General features: G+C 37.4%; 1 protein-coding gene across 2 annotated transcripts; it reads left to right on the top strand.

The window, feature by feature from the left end:
- Positions 1 to 7,180: 7,180 nt before the first annotated feature.
- On the top strand, positions 7,181 to 24,171 carry Smp_013930.1 (hypothetical protein; the record flags this gene model as incomplete). Of its 2 annotated transcripts, none has more annotated exons than XM_018791571.1 (7): positions 7,181 to 7,214; positions 7,597 to 7,689; positions 7,737 to 7,859; positions 7,908 to 8,373; positions 8,417 to 8,477; positions 9,400 to 9,631; positions 23,891 to 24,171. In XM_018791571.1, the coding sequence occupies 7 exons, from the start codon at positions 7,181 to 7,183 to the stop codon at positions 23,977 to 23,979; spliced, it is 1,098 nt and encodes a 365-aa protein (XP_018645280.1). In that variant the 3' UTR covers positions 23,980 to 24,171. The 2 variants fall into 2 exon arrangements, with proteins under 2 accessions (XP_018645280.1, XP_018645281.1); XM_018791572.1 differs by lacking the exon at positions 23,891 to 24,171 and adding an exon at positions 11,238 to 11,555.
- Between the last annotated feature and the right edge of the window lie 954 nt (positions 24,172 to 25,125).

Here is a 25,125-nt window from a genome sequence, read left to right as displayed (position 1 = left end):
CTATAGAATCTTACATGGATGTCACATTATTGTCTACATTAAAGCGTCCTATTTTGACCATCAGAAATATAATTTTTGGCAATTCTAAAGAACTCACATGAGCTTTAGATAGGATATATTTAATGTGAAAAGGAAATTAGTTAAACAGCATGACCACGCCTGCCAGGCCAAGGGATGCCATACCGATCAACTGTTTGTGCCCTCTCAATCTTTTGTCTTCTCTAAATGTAACATTTTAAATGAAAATCTTATCGGAAATCATATACTCAGCTTCAAAGATAGTGGGGTGAGGAACCAGTACCACTACATGCCTACGCGACCATTTGTTGTTTATAAACCTCTCTTCACTCCAACGGCATGGTTTGTTTCATACTACCTCGAAGAACTGGAGAATCATAATTCAGAAGCTTATAAGGCTAAATTTTCGTCTATGCTGTCCACGATCATTAAAACCACTTGAACCATTTAGCTAACGCGCGTTGACCTGTTCAAGGTTACGGTAAGTGCTAACTTCAGTCCTTGTTCTCTTATTTTGTCGTGTGTGGTAGACACAGCAGTGTGACTGCATATCATGTGTAGAGTATTTCTACTCTGCGTAGTCGCTTGATGGCTTCTTGATTACTAAATATACATCGACCCAACACTATATTCAAAATGTCCATGCATCTCAAGAACCAATATTAGTTTCTGTAATGACATAAACCGTAAAGAGGTTAAGAGATCCGAAGATCATAGTTATGTCTCTCCAACTGCATAAGTTCATAAAATATATAACAGTGTCTGACGGGTATGTACACTAACACGGGTTCGTCACTTCCATTCAACATTTTACATGGCTTCACCACTGATAAACAGGCTAGTGGTGGTTACATTTTTCTCCCTGAATTTGTGTCACATAGCAATTTTCAGCTGGGTATTGACAGCCTTTGTTAGTGGTGGTTGTAATTGACTAGTTAAGTCAATCTGTTAGGTGAGATACATAAATCAGGAAAAATACCTTCACATAACTCACTAACTTCAAGCACAATTTTTCGTACTTGACATCTGATAGTGTTGTGCAAATTGGCATGGTTCGAAAGTAATTACTTAAACCCATACTTGCCAAATGAATTAAATTGTCACTAGTAGTTGACAGGATTTTCTTTTTGAATGTAAAATAATATTGAATATTCTCTTGAGCTAGTACGCATTCACCCATCAGGTAAATAGCTGTAGTTTGGTCATAGTTCTCGGCGTGGTTGTTACGTATCTCCAGTCATCGCTTACTGTGATGAAGAAAGTTAAATATCGATGTAATCGATCGTGTAATTTTCAACGCCGAATTCCTGAAGATATTGAACATATATAAATAATTAGTAACCAGCAGATCAAAATTTTTTAGGCCCTTCTGTTCCCCATTTTTCCGTTAACTTGATTTAAAATTACCTCGAGTTCTGTCAATGCTGATGTTTTTACTGTATTGTTACATTTGTCGACAAGCTGAAACTATTCTCTTTTGCACAATAATTCTATGTTATAAAGGAATTAAGTTTTCCGTAACTTGTTCTTATGTATACAAATCATTGGTTGGTGATAATACTAAATGTAAGTAGGTGATAATCAACATAGAATGTGACAGGAATATGCACTAGCCGAAGTTAACATACCTCATCAGCTCGTCGGGGTAAACTTAGCTAAATAGACAGAAAAAGCAGAAATATTATTATTACATTAAGAAGGATTGCATATTAGTAAATACTATTCGAGAAGGGGTACGAATCCGATGATTAAACGTCACGAAATAATATTAAGGTTCAAGATTTCGGAAAGGACAAGCAGCGAATGGATTTAAATAATCGTGACAGGTTCTGCGACGTGTTGCCTGACGTCTCCAACCGTCAATCACGATTAGCGCACACATCTCAACCATATAGTTTCTCATCAAACTAACAGTCAATGAATTCATGAACTGATTCTATCCCTTAGCTTGACCACCCCTGGGTGTTCTATAGCTTGCCTGTACAAATAACATTCTTCGTCGAGGTAGGTGTGGTTAGGAATACGTAACACATGTCCCAACCATCCTAATCGACGAAGATACAACCTCCAACTGATTTGGCACCTTTTCCTAGTACGTCATGTCTAACCTCAGGATTGACCACTCGGTCGTCGCACAATAACCAAACGATGCGCCGAAGGCACCTATCGTCAAAAGTATGCAGCCTGTGCATATCTTCTAGTTTCATAGATTATGCCATATCTTTACAGAGTACTACACAGCAGATTGATGCACAGTTTACCCACGCTTTGATTGGCATATGGACATATCACCTAAGCCATAAGCGAAGCAAGTTAACGAAGCCAACTTGGCTTTCACCATCCGTATCAAGATTGTTGGGCACTAAACCACGAGGGTTGGTGAAACTTGTAAGATAAGCGAAGTGGTTAGTGCACTTAGTCACTTCACTCCTTATTACTGGTTTAGACAGTGTTACAGACCAGCCCTAAAGCAACATTTTGCATTTGGAGGGTGAGAAGTTCATCCCAAACATGCTTATGTTATTAGTCAAAATGTCAAAAAGTAGACGTTTTGTCAGAATCTTTACAGAATAAAACTATGTCATCTGCGTATTGTAAATCGATAGGTGAATCTCCTTGTATATTATTCTCAGAATGAGTGCTTTCTAAACTGGTCCGTAGGAACTCGGAAGAATAGGGACACGCGTTGTTGCCTTTTCGTCGTTTCTGCCTACTCTCTCACTGACTGCAGCCCGGATGAAATGAAAGATGACTTTTACAGAAAGCTTTCTAAACTTCTTCAAAAAGTTAAACGCTTAGACATAGTTTATTTTATTTAAACACATAAATATTGGTACAAACGGGCACCAGATAAATATGCGCCTCACAAATTTCATTCGATTTGTGTGAGGGCTGTGATACTGCCCAGGTGCCCAGACTGAAGCAGGTGGTTTTCTTAGGGGGCCACACCCGGAGCCTTTCACCTAAAGGTCTAGTCCACAAGGCAGTGGAGCATCGTAAGGAGATGCAGTCCCATGGTAGCCGGTGACCAACAGTTGGTTCATACGCCATTTGTTCCCTCAGAATACTGGAGCCCATGTGCACCATTGGTTTGGAATGAGGGTTTTCCAACTCCCCTAGGTGGATCCTCCACATCCACCAACCCGGTTAAAGCTCCGGACATTCGCTTTTCGTCCTCTCACTTTCGTAAAAAACCCTAATGCCACGAGAAGGCAGTGAGTAGGACTTCCCTGACAGAGGCTATATATTCGCGTGGCCATATGAGAGCATTTCGAGAGGGAGAGCAGACTCTCCCCACTCTCGGCCGTACCAGGGCATAGTACTCGTAGCAGGTGACTTTAATGCTGAAGCAGGTAGCCTAAACCAAACAGAAAGACATTTAGGTGGGTATTTTAGTATCCTGGCTCAGCAAACAGATAATGGTGATCGTCTGTTGCAAATTTGCTCAGACAATTGTTTATTTTTAGCAAGCACTAATTTTAAGCATAAGGAGAGACATCGTCTAACATGGCGACCCACTGCACCAAACCAACGATGGACTCAAATAAACCATATTGCCGCCAGTCATCGTTGAAGAGGCTCGATAGAAGACTTGCTCGTCCTGGAATACCTGTTTGGACTCTGATCATGCTCTGATACGAGTACGCATTTGCTTTCGCCTCACTGGACACAAAAATCACACTAAGAAGACTCATTGTAGTTGAACTCAGTGACGAGAAAGCCAGAAGTAGGTTCCAGGAACAACTGAGGTCGCACTTAGGTAGTTCTGTAAACGAGGCTGACCCAAATGTTGCTTGGAAAGATATACGAACATCCATGGAACAGCAGTGACATCTCTGAAAAAATGACACTTATGTGCTCTCAGTCCAAATGTTTAGAACGATGGGCAGAACACTTTAGAGAACAGTTCAGCTGGCCTTCAGAAACTCTACAGCTACTCGCTATTCTCAAACAACCTGAATGGAAGATTGAAGTAAGTCCCTCGACTCTAGCTAAATTTCAAAAGGTTATAGCTAATCTGAAACGAGAAAGAGCAGCTGGTCCAGATGGATTGGCTCCAGAGATCTTTAAGTATGGTGGTCCAATTTTAGCCATTAGGTTGACTAATGTTTTAGCTAAAATCTGGGAGTTGGACGTAATCCCATCTGTCTGGCCACAATCGCTGATTGTCCCAATATATAAGAAGGCGTCAAAATCATCCTGTAATAACCATGGAGAGATTAGTTTGACTAATATAGCATCTGAAATACTAGACTAACATAGACTCGTGAACTGCAAACACCAGAAAATAAGGCTGGCTTCAGACCTAGTCGTGGGTACATCGACCACATATTCACTATTCGTCAGATCTTAGGACATAAGCATGCTTATGGTCGTCCGACAATGACAGTTTTTCTGGACTTAAAAGCAGCATTTGACTCTGTAGACCAAGAGGTTGCGTGGCAGTGTCTATCATTGAGAGGTGTACTTCAGAAGTACATAAACCTTGTGAAGACTCTTTACACGAACACTACCAGTCGAGTGAGAGCTTATGATGAACTGTCATCTGACTTTGCAACCTCAAATGGTGTCCAACAAGGCTGTTCACTATCTCCATTTTTGCTCGACTTCATACATGTACTGTAAGTCAGTCAGCGACAACGTAGGACCAGGCACATATATGCATCGGTCCAAGTTGCCATACCTCGTTAGCACAACAAGATGAACACCGGATTCATAGAAGTAGTTAATTTAGTGGTGGTAGTATATAAAGAAAGGTTGTATATAAGGATATAGTATAGGAAGGAAAAAAGTTATGAAACAATTTTAATCTCAAGGTTTAAGGGAAGATAAAGAGTGTATACACCTACGCCGTTGTGATCGATTCTGAGCCATGTCACCCAGAGTCTCCAACCATTGGTTACGATAGTCACGCGGACCCCAACCAATTAGTCTGCATCTACCAACATGGATCAGACTAGAAGTTAGTGACTTCAAGCACTGATGCTATGTACTGTCAGAAATAACGGTCTCGTCGACTGAATTTTCGGGCATCGATCTCCTACCAGGAGGTCCACTTATCAACTTGGAACATGCTGATGACATCGTCCTGTTTGGTGAAGACGCTGACAAAGTGCAGAGTCTTCCGTTGTCGAACGTGTCGACAACTTCACTTATCTTGGAAGTCTGATCAGACCTAATGGGTTGATGTCTGACGAGATCTCTGCACAGATTCAAAAAGCTCGTTTCGCATTTGCCAACTTACGTCACCTATAGCGAAGACGAGATATCCGTCTATCAATTAAGAGACGAGTATACTGCGCAGCAGTTCGTTCTGTTCTACTTTATGGCTGCGAAACGAGAAGATACTCTCAAGTTACTAGTATTTGATTACAAACGTCTTAGAAATATTGCTCACATCTGCTGGGATCACCGGGTAAGCAATAGTGAGGTTAGACACAGAGTATTAGGGAATGATGGTAAACCAGTGGATGAGGTTGTGAATCTTCATCAATTGAGATTGTTGGGCCACGTGTTACGTATGCCTGAACACCGATTACCACGACGCGCTATGCTGATTAGTATTGGGGACGGTTGAAAGGAAGTTAGGATCGGCCAAACCAAAACGTGGAATCAGTGCTTGAAGTCACTAACTTCTGGTCTTAGCCATGTTGGTAGCTGCAGACTACTTGGCCGGGGTCCGCGTGACTATCATAACCAATGGTTGGAAACTGGGTAACATGGCTCAGAATCGATCACAATGGCGTGGTGTATACACTCCTTGTCTTTCCTTAAACTGTGATATTAAAATGACTTTGTATCTTCCTTTCTACCTATTAACTCTTCCTGTATTATATCCTTATACACAATCTTTCTTTTATATATTACTACCATTGAAGTAACTACTATCAATTTGTTGTTTTTATCTTGTTGTACTAATGAGGTATGGCACCTTGGAACGATGCATATATGTGCCTGGTCCTATGTTGTAACTGACTTACCGATTTCTAGTAGGATGTCTATGACGAAATCAAATTAAAGAAGGAAACTGGGCAACATTTCAGAACATCACTTAAAGTTGACAGTCGTAGTGTCAGTTTGTTATAAGCCCTAACTTGACCGATAATGTCCGACTGGAGAGTCTTTATAAGTTTGATATACGTCTCTGATGTCTCTTTAAGTGACAAACATTATCACAGAATCGTAATGCACTGGACCACTTTCTCGTCTCGAAGCCCCGGCGCGAATCTATAAGCAGTGGAGTCCACATATGTCGGGCGTGAGACAGAAATCGCCATTGGCATTGGATATTGATCACACAATATTTTCCCAACTCAGTGGACATGTATGTACGATATGTTTTTCTGAGTTCTTGATATACCGTTTTATCTGATGGCAGATAAATAACTTTACTCGGGTATAAGCCACGCTCTAAGTGTGAAGGCTAATGATAGCTTTTTTGTGAGTAGTTTTTGATGGGTTAGCGTCTTACTTCTCTGAACTTACAGCCAGCAGCGAAAATTCGTATTGCAAGATAAAGTATACTATTTTCAGAGTTGGATTTATAACCCATTTTTGTTATGGAAAGACAAAATCGCTAATTATGATGACTCTCTAAAGCTACTCTACTACCATCGCACCTCAACCCAGTCGACTATACAACTTCCTTCTAGAACCGTAAGCTTTCTATTTTCAGTTTTACCACTCTCCAATTGACCTCTATGACATGGTATGACCTCAAGTAGCAAATATTCTATCTATTATAACTCAGTCGGTCATCATGGCAAGCAGGTCCGGCTACCACGTCGAATTAACAGTTACAATTAGCCATATATTCGTAGACGTATCTCGATGTTTCTATCTGTTATGCTATCATATTTACGACCAGCAAATGAGTGTATGCTTATTTGCCCGGGCTTGGGACCGACAGTAACTCTAAAAGAACTACAGGCGGTGTCAAATAAGTGCATAGATCCATAAGTTTATTTATAACCACATTGTTGCCTAAATAATGGAATTCTGCCTACTCACTAAATATGTAACTCAATAAGAAAGCTACTAAAATTTTAAACTTATCAGTAGACTATTTAATCTCTATATATTTGCTTTGAAGCGATTAAACATAGTACCTTTGTACTAATTTAAAATCTCATTGGATTTATTGTTTACTATTTTAGATCATATGGATATAAACGGAGGTTTGTTTAACGAATCAGGTAATGGATTTCATATCATGAGAAAAACTTCATCATATTTAGTTTACTATTAAATGCGCTGTTGCTCATTGTCTGTCTTACCAATTGTTTTTTCTTCCAAATTTGATGTTATCTATGTGATTTAACTATTTACCCAAAATCTAAAGCAAAATTGAATATCTTTATGTAGGCCTAGTTATTTCTTTCATATTAAAAAACTTCCTTACGTTCGTTACTTGCTTTGCGATTTCCGCCTCTTGTTTTGCATATAGATTTCGCCTATAAGGGTACTGGATGTTATTATTTTAGGCTTAGTTATTGTTGTCTGTTATATTTCATCGCTGCCAACAATTATCAGATTTACCACACTTACCTCTTAATTTAATTTTATGTCGGATTTCAGGAGAATATGAACAAACCATAGATGAGCAAATCCCAGCAATATACACTTCAGAGGATGAGCATACTCGGACGCCAGTTGTCTTATCAGATACCTGTAAGTGTCTTTTCATGGTTCTTGGACTGAGTTCATATAAATTATAGCGCACTCACCCATTCTTTCTGATAACCGTCAGAAAGAAGTACAACCGTTAAGAGGTGATAATAAGCATGTGGAAAACGATACAAATGATTCATCAGTACCATCAAAGAAAGCTAGATTAGCAAGTAAGTATATAACGCAGTTCATTTCTTTTTTGTCCTTTTACTCAATAGTTCCTTCGGGTTTAGTTTCCTATGCTATCGATGAAGATGATGATGAGCATACGGTGTTAGATACAGATCAGAACACTGATTCTGACGGTGAAAATGATCCTAAACCAAAAGGTGATCATGGATTCCATCTTGGTAGTATGGATATCCCGTTGGATAATTCAGGCGGACCCCCAACTATTTTCAGTTCTGACCAGCCTATCAACATCTTGTCCCAAAACCAACTTCATATTTCGGAACCAGTAAATGATGTAAAAAATTCAAACCTAATCACTAATGAAACAAAATCAGAAAGTCCTACCCTTACAGAACGCCTTATTCAGGCGGTTCAATTGCCCTCTGAACCCACTGGTCATTGTTCAATGGTACTTCAAGAAAGAGTAGAGCGAGCAGTGCGTCGTATGCGCTTGGATATAAGCTATGATCCTAACAGAGCAATTCAAGATAACAAAGCGTTCCGTAACCCCAGGTTTGTAAACGTGTGGACCAATTTAAACTCAGTTTTATTTTAGTATTTATGAAAAGCTGATCGATTTTTTGAAAATCGACGAGAAAGGGACTAACTTCTCTACGGTGAGTCTATTGTTACAAATGCCTAATATCATGTAAATCATGTATACTGATCTAGTGCTCCTGTGCTTAGTAAATTATGTTGATATTGAGGCATAAAGAAGAGGCCATTTTATGTATTAACTATGTGTTTAACAAGTACAAATGTCCTACAAACGGCAGAAAATATTGATATGTTTAAAATAATCTGAAGATCTCTTTCCGGTAGTCCTGTGTTTTAGTGAGACATAGGTTAGTGTAATGATGTTTTCCATATTATCCCCTCATATTCGCGCAATTGCAACTGATTTTAAACCATATATTAAAATTTGCTTATATATTCCAGACAGGAAGCGCATACCTTCTCTACGCGGTTCAGATCAATATCTAATGAATTAGTAAACCGGTCTCTCAGTATAATTCCTCTTATTTCCCTCTACTTCTTGTCTTGCCAACATATCGCACCAGGATAGAGGTTGGCTACGACGTGTTACGTACATCCAGCCAAAATCGATGATAGTGCATAGCTTTATTCACTGACGTACCATATTAACATAGGTGTGAGAGCTAGTAATAGTAACTGATTGCCTAAACTCAAGTAGGGAAATTGGGGTTCGAGCCTTTGACTATGGGTGAAAGTCTAACGCCCTGACCACTGAAATACCATCAAACTGATAAGTATTCATTTTGGTAGAATTTACAAACCGATTGTGTTATTTCCAATGCTTGGTATTACAATAGCATCTTAGGTGAATTCCTATTTGTTATTTTATGGGTAAGACATAAAGCTACTAAGTCTTTGTTTGGTAATCAATGTGGCTGAGTTTATCAAACTTATTTTATGCTATTCACTATTTGTATATAAAAACATCTCTTATGTGAAACTTTATGAAGGTTGATTGTACGTAATATATCATGAGTACTTCATGACTCATATTTTGATCAGGATATTTATGATCCCTATCGTTGGACTCCGCAGTCATACTATGAAGAACTTGCAAAGGTGCAAAATCGTGAAATCGACAGACTGATGAAAATGCAAAAAGAACTTAAAAAATCTGACCCAAATACAACGAATGCAAACAACAGCACAAGTGCAAATGCACCTAAAAATCCAATTACTAGCACAGACAAACCCAGTGCAACATCTGGAGGGTCCGTTTCTACAGGGTACATAGGTTAGCTAATGTATTTTTTCTGAACTTTATCTATTTCTCCCTTAAAAAATGTGCTGAAGAAAGCGTAGATATGACAGTGTTATAACACACATGAGTCGTAAGTGAATGCAAAAAGACCTTTTTTTTCTCATATGTAAAATATTTGGTTCATTGTTGTTTATAGTAGGTGGTGATGTCTTCGAATGAGTTAATCGCTTTATAAATGTTCTTCGTAAAAGAATCTATTTCATGTTCACTTTTGCCTTATCAACACATCCTGAATATAGGGTTTATAAATTAAGGGTGGAAATAAAAAATCTGACACTCTAATAATTGAGATCGAAATCACAATAACCAACTACATTTTTGAAGTCATCTTCTCTGTTTTTAAGATAACATGTTACACAATCTCGTATATAATTTCTAGGATGTTATATAGAATGGTCAGTTTAGTATATTATATTGTGTCGTAAATTGAATACAAAACCAGTACTCAATGAAGGCCTAGAGATGTGTATTTTAGGCGTGAATTGTGTTTCACGTACATTTTCAAACCCTCGAAGGAAGCCTTCATTATATACAAAGTAATAGATTGTACCTAAAGAACGTTTCCTACAATGTAGTTAATAAAATTTGTCATTCTTTGTGTTATAAATCTTGTCTAGCAGCAAAAAACCTTTTCATTGTTTATATAGATTTATGAATAAAGACTACATAGAAGGAAACCTTACACCTTTTTACCGCTTGTGTTTCCATTATGCGTCTTAGAAATTGCCAGTCTGATTTCTACCAATCTTTGACGTCCTTGCTCTGACTGTATTTCGAAGAACGATATTTTTATTCATTGTAAACTGGTATTTTTTAACAATTACGCATCCATTAAATATATTTCGGTGTAGAAGAGTGGGAAGACTCATGAAATAACCTTTGTAAATCCACTGAATAAAACTACATTAGTGAAGATAGCGAATTGACTTAAAACTATTGAAGAAGCAAGTATCATCATAAAACGAAATGTAAGATTTTTCAATAGACTCTTAACTTCTGGTATCATTGATAAAGCGAACACTGAATGTAAATCTCACATCAGTTACTCTCAAATTTGAACGATTTTGATTCAGATCAAAGGATTAAAGTGTAGTTATGATTGTAACATCAGTGACATTTCATTCAATTTAGGAACTAGGAACTTATGGCTTCATGTATTTTCTGGGATTATAGCACAAGCTATAATTACTTGAAGGAAGATAAATGAGCAAAATTCTTTAAAAATAAGGGTATCGATCAAAAATTTAAATTTCGCTAGTCAAAAGACAACCCTTTTCGTTTTTTTTTAAAGACCGAAAAAAAAACGATACTCTCCAAAAGCACAAAGTAACTTCATTATTAAACGTTGAATGACCAAATTCCATCCAAAACCGCATAACCTATTCATGAGTTTTATAATTAGAATAGCAATCAATAAACACAGCCCTTCAAAAATGTGGTTTGAGTGTTGTAAAATCTACTAGTCACAATGGTCATAATGTCAGGTTGATATTGCAAATAACTCAAAACTCAGTATCCTTTTCATGTAACTTTGTATTCTTGATTCAAATTATAAGCCTATCATACTTTTAATTTACAGAACCGAAGAAACCAAGTAAATGGGACACAGGTATTCCTTCCAACGTTCAACCCCATGACACATCCTCAGAATCTGTTAAGTTATCTGTTCCTCCCATTGGAAATTTGATCAAACGAAATTAAAACTAATTCAAATTACCAGATAATAACTTTGAAATAAGCTGCTCTTTTTATAATTTTTCGAAAATATTTTTCAATATGTTAATACAACAATAAAAGTGAAATACTCAACCATGTTAGCTTGTGTAAAAGAGATCATTTGCTCCAATCAACAAACTGTCAAGAGATAAACGTTTATGCATAGATATAATGATTAGGATTAACTTGAGGTTCCTGATAACTGTTTTCCTGCGTTTTGTGATGTGAGGCTGATGCAGGTAAAGATGATGGCAGACTATGCTTTAGATCAGGTCTAATTTGTGTACCAGGAATGTTCTGGTTATACAGTGCGTTGTTTGCGGGTGACCAATTCATGATGAACGAGTTTGTGGCTCGCGTCCAGTCATCTTTATAAACCTAAAATTGCAAAAACTTCCCTTTTTTAATACTATGTAACTGAAACGCATTTCCTCAAATTACATATATTGTTCTATTTTCTAAATAACTGCCTGTTGTTATTAATCCACAACTTTCTTTAAATGGTTAGTCTTATTTTCCGATGAATATCCTTTTTACAAGTTTTTCAGTTTGTTCCACAGTTAATGAAATATAGCTACGTAGACAGACATATGGTCTGTATTTCTTTATTGAAGAGCTAGATAATAATTTCATAATTGAGGCTTTTCTAAATAACTCGTTTGCTCATAAGGATTATAAACACCACAGACTAACACTAAAGGTCAATTTTACCTAACGTGGAAAGCTTTAGTAAATATACATCAGTGTATATGAGGGACGTTCTTGACAATATTGAGGTATGACTATGAAGACTGTTGGCCTATGTAAAGCTTAGTAACTTATCTCATCCCCCAAATGCCCTGGTGCGGCTTTCACGTGGCCACGTGCATACAACCAATGCCAGTGAAGTCCTACTCACTGTCTTCTTGTGGTGTGGCTGTTGTTTACAAAACTGGGTACGAAAGCGAATGGCGTATGAACCAATTGTTGCTGACCGGCTACCATGAGACTGCATCTCCTAAAGTTGCTCCACTGCCTTGTGGATTAGACTTTTAAGTCAAAGGCTCAGGGGTGTGGCCCCCTAAGGAAATCACCTACTTCGGTTTTGGCACCCGGGCAGTATCCCAGCCCTCACACAAATCGGATGGTTCATGTGGCGCATATATCTTTGGTGCCCCCTTGTACCAATGTTTATGTGCTTAAATAAATAAAATATATATTAGGATTCGCATTGTACCTGTTATGTGACTATAATAGATACTATTCTACCCAGATAAATTTGAGTGAATCCAAGTCCAAACTTTATTTTTACTGACACAGATGAAACTATTTTATATTTAATCCAAAAAACCACACACCTGTATTGTTAAATATTTCACCAAGCTGGAAAGACGGTTGGTTACGTGTGCTAGGACCAACTGCTCATTAGCATCCCGGCGAACACGAACATACAAACTTCCTGCAAGGTCATTGTATCCGGTCGACCATATGTGCTCATTTTGCAGCTCAAGAACACCATCAACTGTAGAGGCTTCTCGAAGCGCTTTATCTAAGGGGCTAACTAAGTGAGCGGGTGTCGTCTGAAGTAGTATCCTCCCACTATAATAAAATCAGAAATTAGTGTTTAACAACTACGTATCTAAGCAATTTGATCCAGAGTAATTAAGAAACACGTTTTATGGTAAATAATCAGTCAAATGCAACGTACAACGTGGCATATGTGTACGTTGGTTCAAGTTGCCATACCACATTAACACAGAGAGACGAAATTGACAAGGCGAATCCCAAAGTAGTAACAGCATCAATGGTAATAGGAAAGATTAGACATCCAAGACACAATTCGAGAAGTACAAATTAGTGAAATGATAGAAAGAAATTTATGAGGAATTTAGAAACGTAGTATTTAAAAGAAGACAGTGTGAATGCACCTGCGCCTTTGCGAATGGTTCTCAACTATTTCATTCAGTTTCTGACGAATATAAAGAGAGCGTGATTCACCCTCGATGTATCTGGAGTAGAGAGCCTGTACAAGGTTAATGTGCGTCATGGTATGCCTTTTAAAGGCAGATAATTTCAAAAGCAGCCTGTTGATCTGCAGGATGAAATGCTGCCTTATAGTGCAAAAATATGATGGTCGGGAGTTGATAGGTTTGTTTAGGCTCCAGAATCTGGCAAAGTGCGAATATTTGGTTCTCATATCTTCGTCCGGGCCTGAAAAAAGCCTGGTTTTCCAGGGTCCACCCTACATGAGTCCTCGTTAAGCGTTGGACGACTATCTAGGCAGTGCTTTAGACCATATCTTATTCAAACTGATTCCTCTGTGGTTGTCACAAAAGGGATTTTGCCATATCGAATAAACTGGGACGATCACTGATCAACACCGACCGGATAGGACTTTGTCTAGTTTTCACACTAATCGATTCCTCTGTTAATTTAACCCCTAAAACGACTATCATCCTTAAAAACCTCAGCGGCTAGTTCATTAGGGTTTGCTGCTCTCCCTTGTTTTAGATTAGATTTGGGTTACTCCGCTTCTTTAAGGGTTGTATGGGGCTTATGCTGGCATGCCATTCAGGTTGTTTGGTGAGTAGGCAATCGAAGGGTAACTGGAAAGCAGCTGAACTGTTTTCAAACTACTCTATCCATCGTCCCAGTCTCCTGGATTGATCGTAAATAATGGCACTCTCTTTTTCAGAAGTAGTCTCGCTAATTTCGAAATATTTAGTACCTACTCTCTTGATAAGTTTGAAAAGCTGTCTATTGTTGCTTATTTCATTCACCTTTCCCATTACTTTTGCCTTAGCTGTCCATCACTACCCACGATCATTATGTAGACCTTTTTCAATCTACGCCCAAACTGTCTCCACCCCTTATGTTTAGAGTCTGACGGGATGAATTCCTGAGCAACTGTCAGTTCAGTAGATGTTGATTCCACACTGACTGTTCATAAACCTTTGGTCATAGTCACTCACAGATATTGCTGCTGTTTCACGTTTGTTTAGATATCATTTTAGTCTGCATCACTGAAGATCGACCAACCGCTTCTCCATTTGTTCCTGAAGTTCATTATTGACGTTTCCTTCGTTAAGTTGAACTCTAGGGGGCTTTCTTGTTGTAGCTTTTCTATGTCAGATAAGACACAAACAAATCCATGCTCGTACTAAAGCATGATCAGACTCTAGATGTGCTGAAGAATGAGGAACATTCTTCCAACGATGGTTGGTGGTGTCATGATCTATTTGCGTCCATATTTAAGGGGTCGTCATGTCAGAAAACGTCAAAGCTCTTGAAAATATTTCTTAATATGTGGTTCCTTACACCTTGGAATGGCATTTCACCTTCAGCGTTCCGATTGGTTGGTTATGTTAATTGGGGTCTTAACTCTCAGGTGGCGTACATCAGATCCAGTGGATAAATGTTTGGGACCGGTCACACACGGCTCTATAGCCAATCGTTTGCAATACACTATTTCTTCAATCATTAAAGCTTTGCTGTGAAGTATGAAGTCTGTGATGTAAGGTAGAGTCTACATTTCTAGAACCAACGTTCTCTATTTCCTCTCTTACCTTGTGAGTAGGCAGCACCACTTCAGATCCTCGTTGTCTGGGGGGAACAACTTACTACCGACACACTTTCCTTCGGTCAGCAGTATGTTGTGCATCCGAGCAGTATCACAGCCCACACACAAAGTAAAATAACAAAAATTACTGGAAATCGATGTGACGGGATGAAAAGTCAAAATTAGATTGATTTACTCATAATGATTTTTGTTCAAAATTGATTCCGTTTTAACTCAATGTAGTGATTATTCAGTGTAGTAATTTTTTTGTTTTCCTGTATGACATTTCATTCTATTTGGCATACGATATTCTTGCATTAAGTTAACATGAACTATATTCAGCATATGATTTGTTATAACTGTAAGTATTTTTCATATATGTGATTTTATGCTAATTAATAATCGAAATGGTTGTATAAATCAATATATAAATGAATGTATTTCCCACTATGGTCGTCGTCGTAGTTTGTGCTTCCGGCTGCTTGTGGAATATATTTCCCTCTTCTGATCTTGAACTTCTCTCTCTATTTAGCGGCGCTGGAACGCATCGAAATAGTCAGCTGATTTAGTCATCGTGTCACTGAGTCTTAGTTCCGTTCACAGATTAGGTGAACTCGTAATCTCTTTGAACATAGCAGAAATACTGTTCTTGCTCCAATTGAAATTCAGACAACTCACATCCAATTGGTAACATACGTCTTTACTTTTTATATACTACGTCACTTATCTACTCTCTTTTATTCCCACTCTGTGTATCCTTATTTTTCAACTTATACAGCAGCTCGCCTATGGTGGAAACCCTGTCCTATCTAAACGATCTCGAGTCACTGACCGGTCGAAAGTTGAATGCTACCACCGAATACGAATACTAAAACAGTCTTTCAGAAACCACGTATACCATTCAAACTGGCTTCTTTCAACGTTCTCACACTAATGCAGATCGGAAAACAAATAAGGTTGGCTACTTCTTTGGAAAGTCTTAATATCGACGTTTGTTGTCTATTCGAGACCCGTATTCCAGGCTCTAGTGAAGTACTACAATTCAGCGCTCTATCTGTCGCTTCGAAAAGCTTGTTTTGCGTGCGTTTAAACGGAGCCCCTGTGACTGGCGTTTGTGCCGCACTAAGCGCTAGAGTTGAGGCAGTACTGATGGATTAGATCCCCATTAACAGTCGGTTATGTGCTGTTGAATTAGAAATTCCCATCAAAGTAAGAAGAAATCGGTGTGAAAAACGATATCTTTTTTTCATCTCCTCTACGCTCCGACAGATTGCAGCCTGGATACGATCGAGGATGAATTTTACCACCAGTTAACAATTCTTCTACAGAAAGTGCGTTCGACAGATATTGTAGTACTAGCCGGAGACTTGAATTGTCTAGTCGGGCGTCTAGGCACAGGCTTTTGGAGTACCTATCTGGACTCCGATCGAGCTTTTGCTTACGCTAATCTTACCTTACTTTTCAGTGGCCAACAAACTCATCGTCCTAAACGGATCGATGTCAGTAAATTGGCTTATATCCGATTATGCTACTTAACGCATATGTGAAAGACTCTATGTATGATTCATGACCTAAGATTCAACCATTTGTCTATAAAATGGGAACCATCAAAAAGTGAAAATATATGTGGCTGGCTTTGTTTCTACAGGAACTGTTGGAAACGAAATGTGTAGCACAGTCTATACTGTGGTACATAGCAAGTGAATTGAGATAGTGAAACACCGGATTTAGTTGATAGGGTGTTGTACAGATAGCTGTACTTTCAGTACTTCATACATTTATCTCTCCTCCCACTCTGTGGAGAGCTGGGAAGTGACAACCACTCTCATACCTATGATAGCACTAGAGTTTCCATTGTTCACTGTCAGGACCCTTGATATTCCTTCTACTTTCATAACCGACCCTTCCTCCTACGACTTTATCCCTACTTACCACCAATGCTAGATATTCGGGTCCACGAGAAGTTATTACTGGTTTCTTGAAACCGAGTTCTAAACTACATGTTGGAGCTCTCAGCATTTGAACCTTGGGTAAAATAAACCAACAGGCTTCCTTAGCTAGGGCTCTAGGAATCTGCGCCATTGATTTATAATGCATCTTCGAAACACAGATGCAGGATCCAAGTGTAGTCATTCACTTGACCTGACCAGTCAATACAGAGAACCGGCACGGTTTACCCTCCGTGTATCTGGAGACTGGACTGACACCTTTCGTGGCCTCACTGGCGCAGGTATAGCACTAAGTCAAAAAGCGGGATGGGCTCTCCCTGACAGGATTCCGACAAACAATCACTTGCCCGCTGTCCGAGTGAATAGGAAAGTAAGAACACAGAAAGACAGAAACACAACCCGTCGCCTCCCCATCACATCAGCCTATATTTCCGCCGATTGCAAGTCGAATGAGGTAAAGAATGAGTTTCTTAGGAAACTTTCTACTCTCCTACAAAAAGTCAAAGTATCGGATGTAGTAATCATAGGCATTTCAAATCAAAGTAGTAATCACTATTTTCTGTTCGTTGTTGTTCCTGCCTTTTCTTGTACGTAGCTTTACATTCTCGTTTTTATTGTGTGGCGCATATGTTTCTGGTGCTCCCTTGTACCAATATTTGTTCAAATATATAAATAAATAAATGACATCATATACACAAAATACTGCTCAAAAGAAAAAAAGGTTTACATCACCTGTACAGCATCATAGGCATCATTGTTCCAAATAACATGAGGGAAATTATCATTCCACCCAAAGTATCAGGCAAAGGGTCTGGGAAGTTTATGTGTTGTGACGTTTTTGACATATTGATTAAGATAAGATAAACAATACAGACCGTTGTAGTTGTGGTTACACCAATCAGTGAGATCGGGTTAACTCGTGGCAAAAGAACACGTGATAACCCGGGAATAATTCGACAGATTGTCCGGCTTATATCAGTCGTATGCTCCTATATTTAAAAATATTTGAGAAAGTATAGATTATTGGTCAGAGATCAGTTAATGAGTGTTATTCTCACGTTATTTCCCGTGAGTCCAGTTTATACTAGTTAATAAATTATGTTAATGTATTTACTGTTTTATATTAACCGATTCATATCCTATTATGTTTACGATAGTTACTGTTTTCTTATGAACGATCGCCACTGACATTATGTTTATTTATTATGGTTCAATAGCAAGTTTGCCACGAATTCAGTCGTAAATCAGTGATTGTGGTTAATAAATAAACTTACATTATTTAGTATAGAATAATCTATTAACTGAATCAATGATAAATTTTGTTGTAAATGACCGATACTTTATAGTGTAGTAAAAACCAATACTGGCTAAAATTTAGACCAAAAGGACTGTTTCATTGGGAGAAAGAAAGTTTATGACTACACATCACTTCGTGTCCAATAACTGTACGACAGATTATTTTTCAAAAGGAAGCTTTTCTATGTCAGGTAAGACACAAAAAACCCATGCTCATACTAAAGCATGATCAGAGTCTAGACATGTGCTCTAGGATGAGTAGCAATCTTCTATCGAGCTTCCCCAACGATGACTGATGGCGTTATGGTCTGTTTGCGTCCATAGTTGAGTTGATTAGAGGGGGTTATCATGTCAGACGATCCCTATCTAGTTGGAGTGCGCTCGATAATCGTGATCGATGGTTGGAGATTTCAGATGTCATATCTCAAAATCGGTAACGGTGACGTAGATGCAGTATTTTTTTATCTACATCTTGGTCTTGGGTTCAAGTATTCCTTCATACATACCTTCTCATCTAGTCTTTTCAAACTGTATTACCAATGTTTACTATTTCTTACAATCATCGATTCTTTTGCCATTCATCTTTTCAAATTTATCTTATCGCGTTATTGCGGTATGATAACTTGGATCAACATTCATATTCACCAAGCTAACTGTTGATCGTGGCTGACTGATGTTTAGAAAGATAAGTCGTTGTTTCAAGTTCGGGTATTAATACTAATAGTATTCCAGTCCCAGATACTATTTATTTAAATAGAGATGATGGTTGTTACCATTTTCATGATAGCTGAAAGCTAAGGATGCATATCAAATACTTGCAGCATGTTAAACAAGTGTATAGGAACCCAATGATACAATATCGTCTCAAAATGGACAGTGAGTGGCAAATTTAAATAGCCAATTGTATTACCAAACACAATCAGTGTAATTTTCGAAATAAAATTTATCCTACAGAAACGTACGTTCTCAATCTTTTCATCCTAAAAATAGATGTATGTTTTTGTTAACATTTAAATTCAAGATCATTCGTGAAAGTTCATTTTTTGCGAGCAGTTGAATAGAAAGGTCAGTAAAGTTAGAATTACACCTTCGGTTCAGTTATTTATGAAGCCCCAGATAATGTAAGTTTACGACACTATCCAATGCTTTGAATCCTTTTACTGTTGTTTAGAACACCATAGTTTCTGGTTAAGTATTGGGTGAGTGCGTAGTCATGGTTGTCAATTTAACTGCAGTTTCAGCAATAAAAACTAGCAGATGCTTGCCTTTGTTTATGATGTTTTCAGCTGATTTTGAATAGTTAAACAGCATACAAGAAGAATTTAAAAAATCCTAAGTAACCCTTCAGTATACTTATTATGTAGATGATGGGGAAATCATTCACTTAATTGGAATAATATTTCATTTAGTGAGTATCATTGAAATTACATTACAATGTTTAGGTTGTTGACTTTCAATGATTTTGTTTTTAATATTACTGGTTTCGGTTTATTTAATTATAGAAGTGATTTTTTTATGGGTGCGTATGCTATTTATATGATATATTGTAGTTACTAATACTACCACTACCTCCAAATTATTGACTCTCCGTCCACCTATAGTAGTTTAATATCTAGTAATGATATTGATTGTAAAAATACTACAAAGAATTCATAGCCTTTCGATACAACAGATCCGCAGTCGAACTCAAAACCCTGATAAAGTAATAATTGCAACCAACTTATTAAAGTGAATATATGAATTCTAAAACATCCTTGATATTTAAAATAAGCTAGCTATTGGCTTTTTTAGTATTTTTAGAACTGATGAAGACAGGTTAATATATATTTGTAAAATCTCAGCGAACAAATTTGTTCGCTGAGATTTTACAAATATATATTATTCCTATTTAATGTCTTACATCAACTCGGCGCTCAAATACTGTGAAACTATTCGCTCTAATTTAGACGAGAGTTCTTATATATGATGAAGACAGATTCCTTAAACAAACTAATGAATGAAATGCTCGATAAAAATTAGTTGGGAAATAATTTTTGCATATACGTATATATGACTGACTTGTAACCAACTTGATCCACAAGCTTGGATAACATGTGCAAAAGCCATATTATCAACTCCATAAATTGAAAGAAGATGAACACCAAACGCTATTAAACAAGGCGTAAGCATATGATTGGAAGAGATCTAAATTATGAAACACAAAACAATGATGAAACTACTTAAGTCTGTACATAAAAATTTAACCAAACATATACAGATAAAAAAATACATATTAACTTTTGCATTTCACATTGGTCATCTGAAAGAAACTAGGCAAAAACTCATTGTTATATGGTTGTTGAGACAAATGAATATCGAGTCATTGATGCTGTAATAGACATATTTTCAAATTTAATAGGAAGCTTTAAGAAAACGCTATTAAGAACAATTCCACTAAACATCAAACTCAGGATCTACAGACCTTGTAATAAACACTTAACCATGTTGTGAAACATGGACTCTAAGAATAGAGGATGTTTGTAGGTTACTAGTATTCGATCATAGGTGTCGTCGAACCAGTGCTTGAGTATTTTGGGACCGCCGATTGAGCCAAGATAAGGTTAGACATTTATTATTTATTTATTTGAACACAAACATTGGTACAAGGGGGCACCAAATACATATGCGCCACAAAATAAGGATGATGCCAGTAACAGTTATCATTGATTTTTGTGAAGGCTGGGATACTGCTCGGATGCCCAAACCGAGGTAGGTGATTTTCTTAGGGGGCCACACCCCGAGCCTTTGACTTAAAGGTCTAATCCACAAGGCAGTGGAGCAACTTTAGAAGATGCAGTCTTATGGTAGCCGGTGACCAACAATAGGCTCATACGCCATTTGTTCCATCAGGATCCTGGAGCCCATGTACACCACTGGTTTGTAATCAGGGTTTTCCAACTCCCCTAGGTGGATCCTTCGTATCCATTAACCCGGTTAAAGCACCGGACATTCGCTTTTCGTCCTCTCAGTTTCGTGGGCAGCAGCCCCGCCACGAGAAGGCAGCGAGTAGGACCTCACTGGCAGTGGCTGTATACGTGTGGCCATGTGAGAGCATTTCGAGAGGGAGAGCTGACTCTGCACTCTCGGCCGACCACCACCTATCTTGACGGGCGTATTTTTCTTTTGTAGGATTTAGACTGGAAGAAAACTAAGGAAGGCCAAAAGAAGATGTGGCATCATCCATCGAGTCGATGACTGGTAGACTTGTCCATAAAATTACATGCATATTACTTGGTTGGGGGTTGCGCGACTACAGCAACCAATGGTTAGAGACTTATGACGGCATAGCTTGGAGTTCACGGCAATAGCGCAAGTGCATTCATTCTTTATCTCCCCTTAGTTTCTGAATTCTAAAATCTCCTTATACCTTTTTTTCTACACCTCATCTCTTCTATTACTAGTGATATTGTTAATACTTCTTCTGCTCTGAGATTTGACTTAATAATTTTATCTCATTATGCTAATATGGTATGGCAGCTTGAGTATGTCAGGTTCTATGTTGAATATAACTGACTTGCTAACTTAGCTTTTAGACGACTGAATTAGGATTCAATAGTTTACATTCCTAACTTCAGTCAACCGGAAACATTATGCGATTATGATTCATTTCCATTAGTGATTTGTCTCATGCCAGATGCAACCGCTTACATTAATAGTCATCATGTGACTAACCTTTAGAAGTAATACCCTGAGTTCTAGTGAGAAGCCATGACTTGTGTAGTTCAGCCACGTCGAGTGTAGAATAAATATTACCAAAGTTAATGGATGATGGTTGTATAATAAGGAGCATTGACTGAAGTTAGAAATGTAAAATATTGTATCTTAAGTCAGTTATTTGAATGTTAAGCATTCGTCGCAGGACCTGGTCTTAGGTTTAACTCTTGGTGAGACTTTGGATGAGAACTATTGGATTCTGCACTAGTACAAAACAGCTGTCTAGTGCTTTCTAGTTTTCAATGATTGTTTAACTAAAGTCATTCAATGATGTTATTGAGAATGATATATCCCCAAATACAATGTTTGAGTAAGAAAATCAGTCTTGAAATTCGAACATCAGTTTAAAGCGATTTTCACTTGGTTGGTGTTCAATGTATTTTTATCGTATTGGTTAATTCACTATGATTTTGAATTCAGTAACAATTGCTCAGTAATTTATAGCTATTTATTGATCAATATATAATCTGAATAAACTTGAGTGTAACCTGATTCTTCTGGAGTCGCTATTAAGAAGAACCTTTAACAAAAACTCAGACTTCTCACTCTAGTTTGTATTCAGGGAAGAAGAACATAGGACCGATCTCATTCATTGTATTTGAAGTCGTAGTCACAAATAATTAACCAAGTATACATACATATCAGATGTAAAACTACAAATTACTATTAATGGCAACTAGTACTGTGGGTTATACTAAAACCTTTAAGGTAATTTACTTGGTTGGTTTCGAGGACCTTATAATTTTAAGACAATGAAAACCCCTATATATGTTTTGTCGTAACCAAGCTATCCTCAATAATTTACGTTTTTAATCTGCTTAATAAAATTAGGAACTATATGGTTTCGTAATAACGACATTTCCGCTGAGGTAGGAAGTCAGAACCTTGAGGTTATTATTGGAGTTTTGGTCATCCAGTGAGAAAATTTTCGAATGTTTACAAAACGTACGCTACTACGATGAATAATCGAGATGTCTTATTGATCGAAATCTCCAATAAGAACTTAAGGAAAATCATCATTCTGCAGCTGGTCACGAACCACATAGTTAATAGGTTTTAGGTATTTAGTAAACAGTTTGACGATTAAAAGAGATATAGACGATGAGACCACCCGAAAGTTTGTCATGACCACTGTTGCTAATGTTTCATCGCAAAAACAGATATACATCTAATTTACCAATTACAGTATGGTTTTGTATATTAATTGTATGACCGTAAACTTTAGGTGGAAATTAAAATATTTCATCCAAAATGAAACGCCTGATACTCATGGTACCAAAAAATTTAAAAACAAAAAACTATTTCTATATAATCACATAGATATGTTAACATGTTTTTCCTTAATGAAGATGCTCACCTCTGCAGGTTCAAATATTCGTTCGACAGCCTCTTTTATTTCGAAAAACGATAAGAGAATAGCCAAGATAGTGGAAGCGAAAACGGCAACTACTTCAAATCTTTCATACCCCAAGCTATACGATTCAACGGAGGCTTTTTTTCTGTTAGTCCAAAAGCTTATTAGAGCGACAATAACCGATAATAAGTCGAATATCAACAAATGTGTAAATGCTGTCAACGTTAAGCTAAATTTATGAGAAATATGAGGATTTATAACTAACCTATTACTAATATTGCACTCTATCAACAAGTACAATAAACAAGCTAGGATAACAAAAGCGATACGAACAGCGCGTACTGCTTTAGCTTCAATTTTTGCTAGCTGTTTAATCTCCGATACTAAGTATGATATTAAAGTATGTGCAGATTGGAAGTCCTGATAAACGGCATTGATTAGCTGTAGGCAAGAAAACATTCTGAAAAGAGAAACAACTAATGATTAACAACACTTATTAATGTTTTAAATAAAGAAAAGTACAAACTGAAATACGATATTATATTCATATTAAAACAGTTATCAACATTTCTATAGTTTATTTTATTCCAAAGAAGAGTCCTCACGAACTGTTTCCATTGTTTTAGAGACTGTTACGCAATCTGATGTCTGGAAGGCCTTCGGAATAACATTACAGTCTTCTTTATCATCAGAATCTCGACTACAGAAATGTTGATCAAGTCTCTTCATATCCTCTGGAAAATTTGAATACAATAGTTTTTTTATAGATCGAATACGTTTGAAGACATCATCCATTTCCTTTTTTAGTGATATTATTGTCTTTGTATGAGCAGTTAGTTCTGTAAACAGTATTTTACATCTTCCGTCAGAGAGCTCAGAAACAGTTCGAAGCATCTCATTTGTTTTTTCAAACTTGGTAAGCATAGCTTCTTGTAACGCAATTATATTTACTGCCTCTGAAGAATTGATCATATTTTCGATAGAAAAATTAAGTGATCGAGAGGATGACATTATATACACAGAACATCTAAGTTGCGAAATAAAGTAAAATGAATATAAAGTGGTAGTTCGTGAAACGTTAACTGATGTCATAGATATACAAATTTTTGCTCATCGAAAAAATACTACTCACATTCTTTATTTCAGTTACTGAAGACCAAATTAAGTGACACTAACATTTAGTCTAGCCTAGTTATCCACGTATACTTAAAAACATGTACAAGAAAGTCTTTTAAATTTAATCCATCAAAAAGAACGTAACATTCTTTGTACTCCAAAGGTACAAATTAGATGCTTTACCTAAGGACACCATTTATCAAATGACTAAACGCGATTTAGATAGATTATGGCATTGTATATCCAAACAGTGTAATCAATATAGTCGAGGTCTAAAAGCGTTTTTCTAAGTAACAGATTTATACCACCACTAACCCCATCCTTTGGAGCTGTTTTTAACAAGTCAGCTATGGGAATGGTGAGACTAAGCAACCGTCCTTAATCTCACTGCTAGGTTGGAACACTACAGAGTAGTTATATCCCTTTATTTCTTCTGATGTATTTGTGCGAAATGCCTTCAAAGTCCTGAGAAACTTCCCAGATACTTTTCTTCAATAGACAATCATACATTACAATCCCATCCAACGAATCAAAGGTAGTTTTGAGATAAATAAATACAACAACTGTTAGCCTGGAATAAGTGTCAAAATGCCCCAACACTTGGCGGAGGATGCGCACACCCACTACGAAAGCGAAAACCACCCCTCTCCTCCTGAGTCAACTTCTCACAGATTTTATAATCTTCATGCATATCTTTTCTGTCTTTTTCAACCATATTCTCAATACTTGGTTTTAACTAGCAACT

This window comes from Schistosoma mansoni (assembly GCF_000237925.1).
Source record: "Schistosoma mansoni, WGS project CABG00000000 data, chromosome 2 unplaced supercontig 0120, strain Puerto Rico, whole genome shotgun sequence".
NCBI lineage: Eukaryota > Metazoa > Platyhelminthes > Trematoda > Strigeidida > Schistosomatidae > Schistosoma > Schistosoma mansoni.
This window is presented reverse-complemented; position numbering and strand designations above follow the sequence as displayed.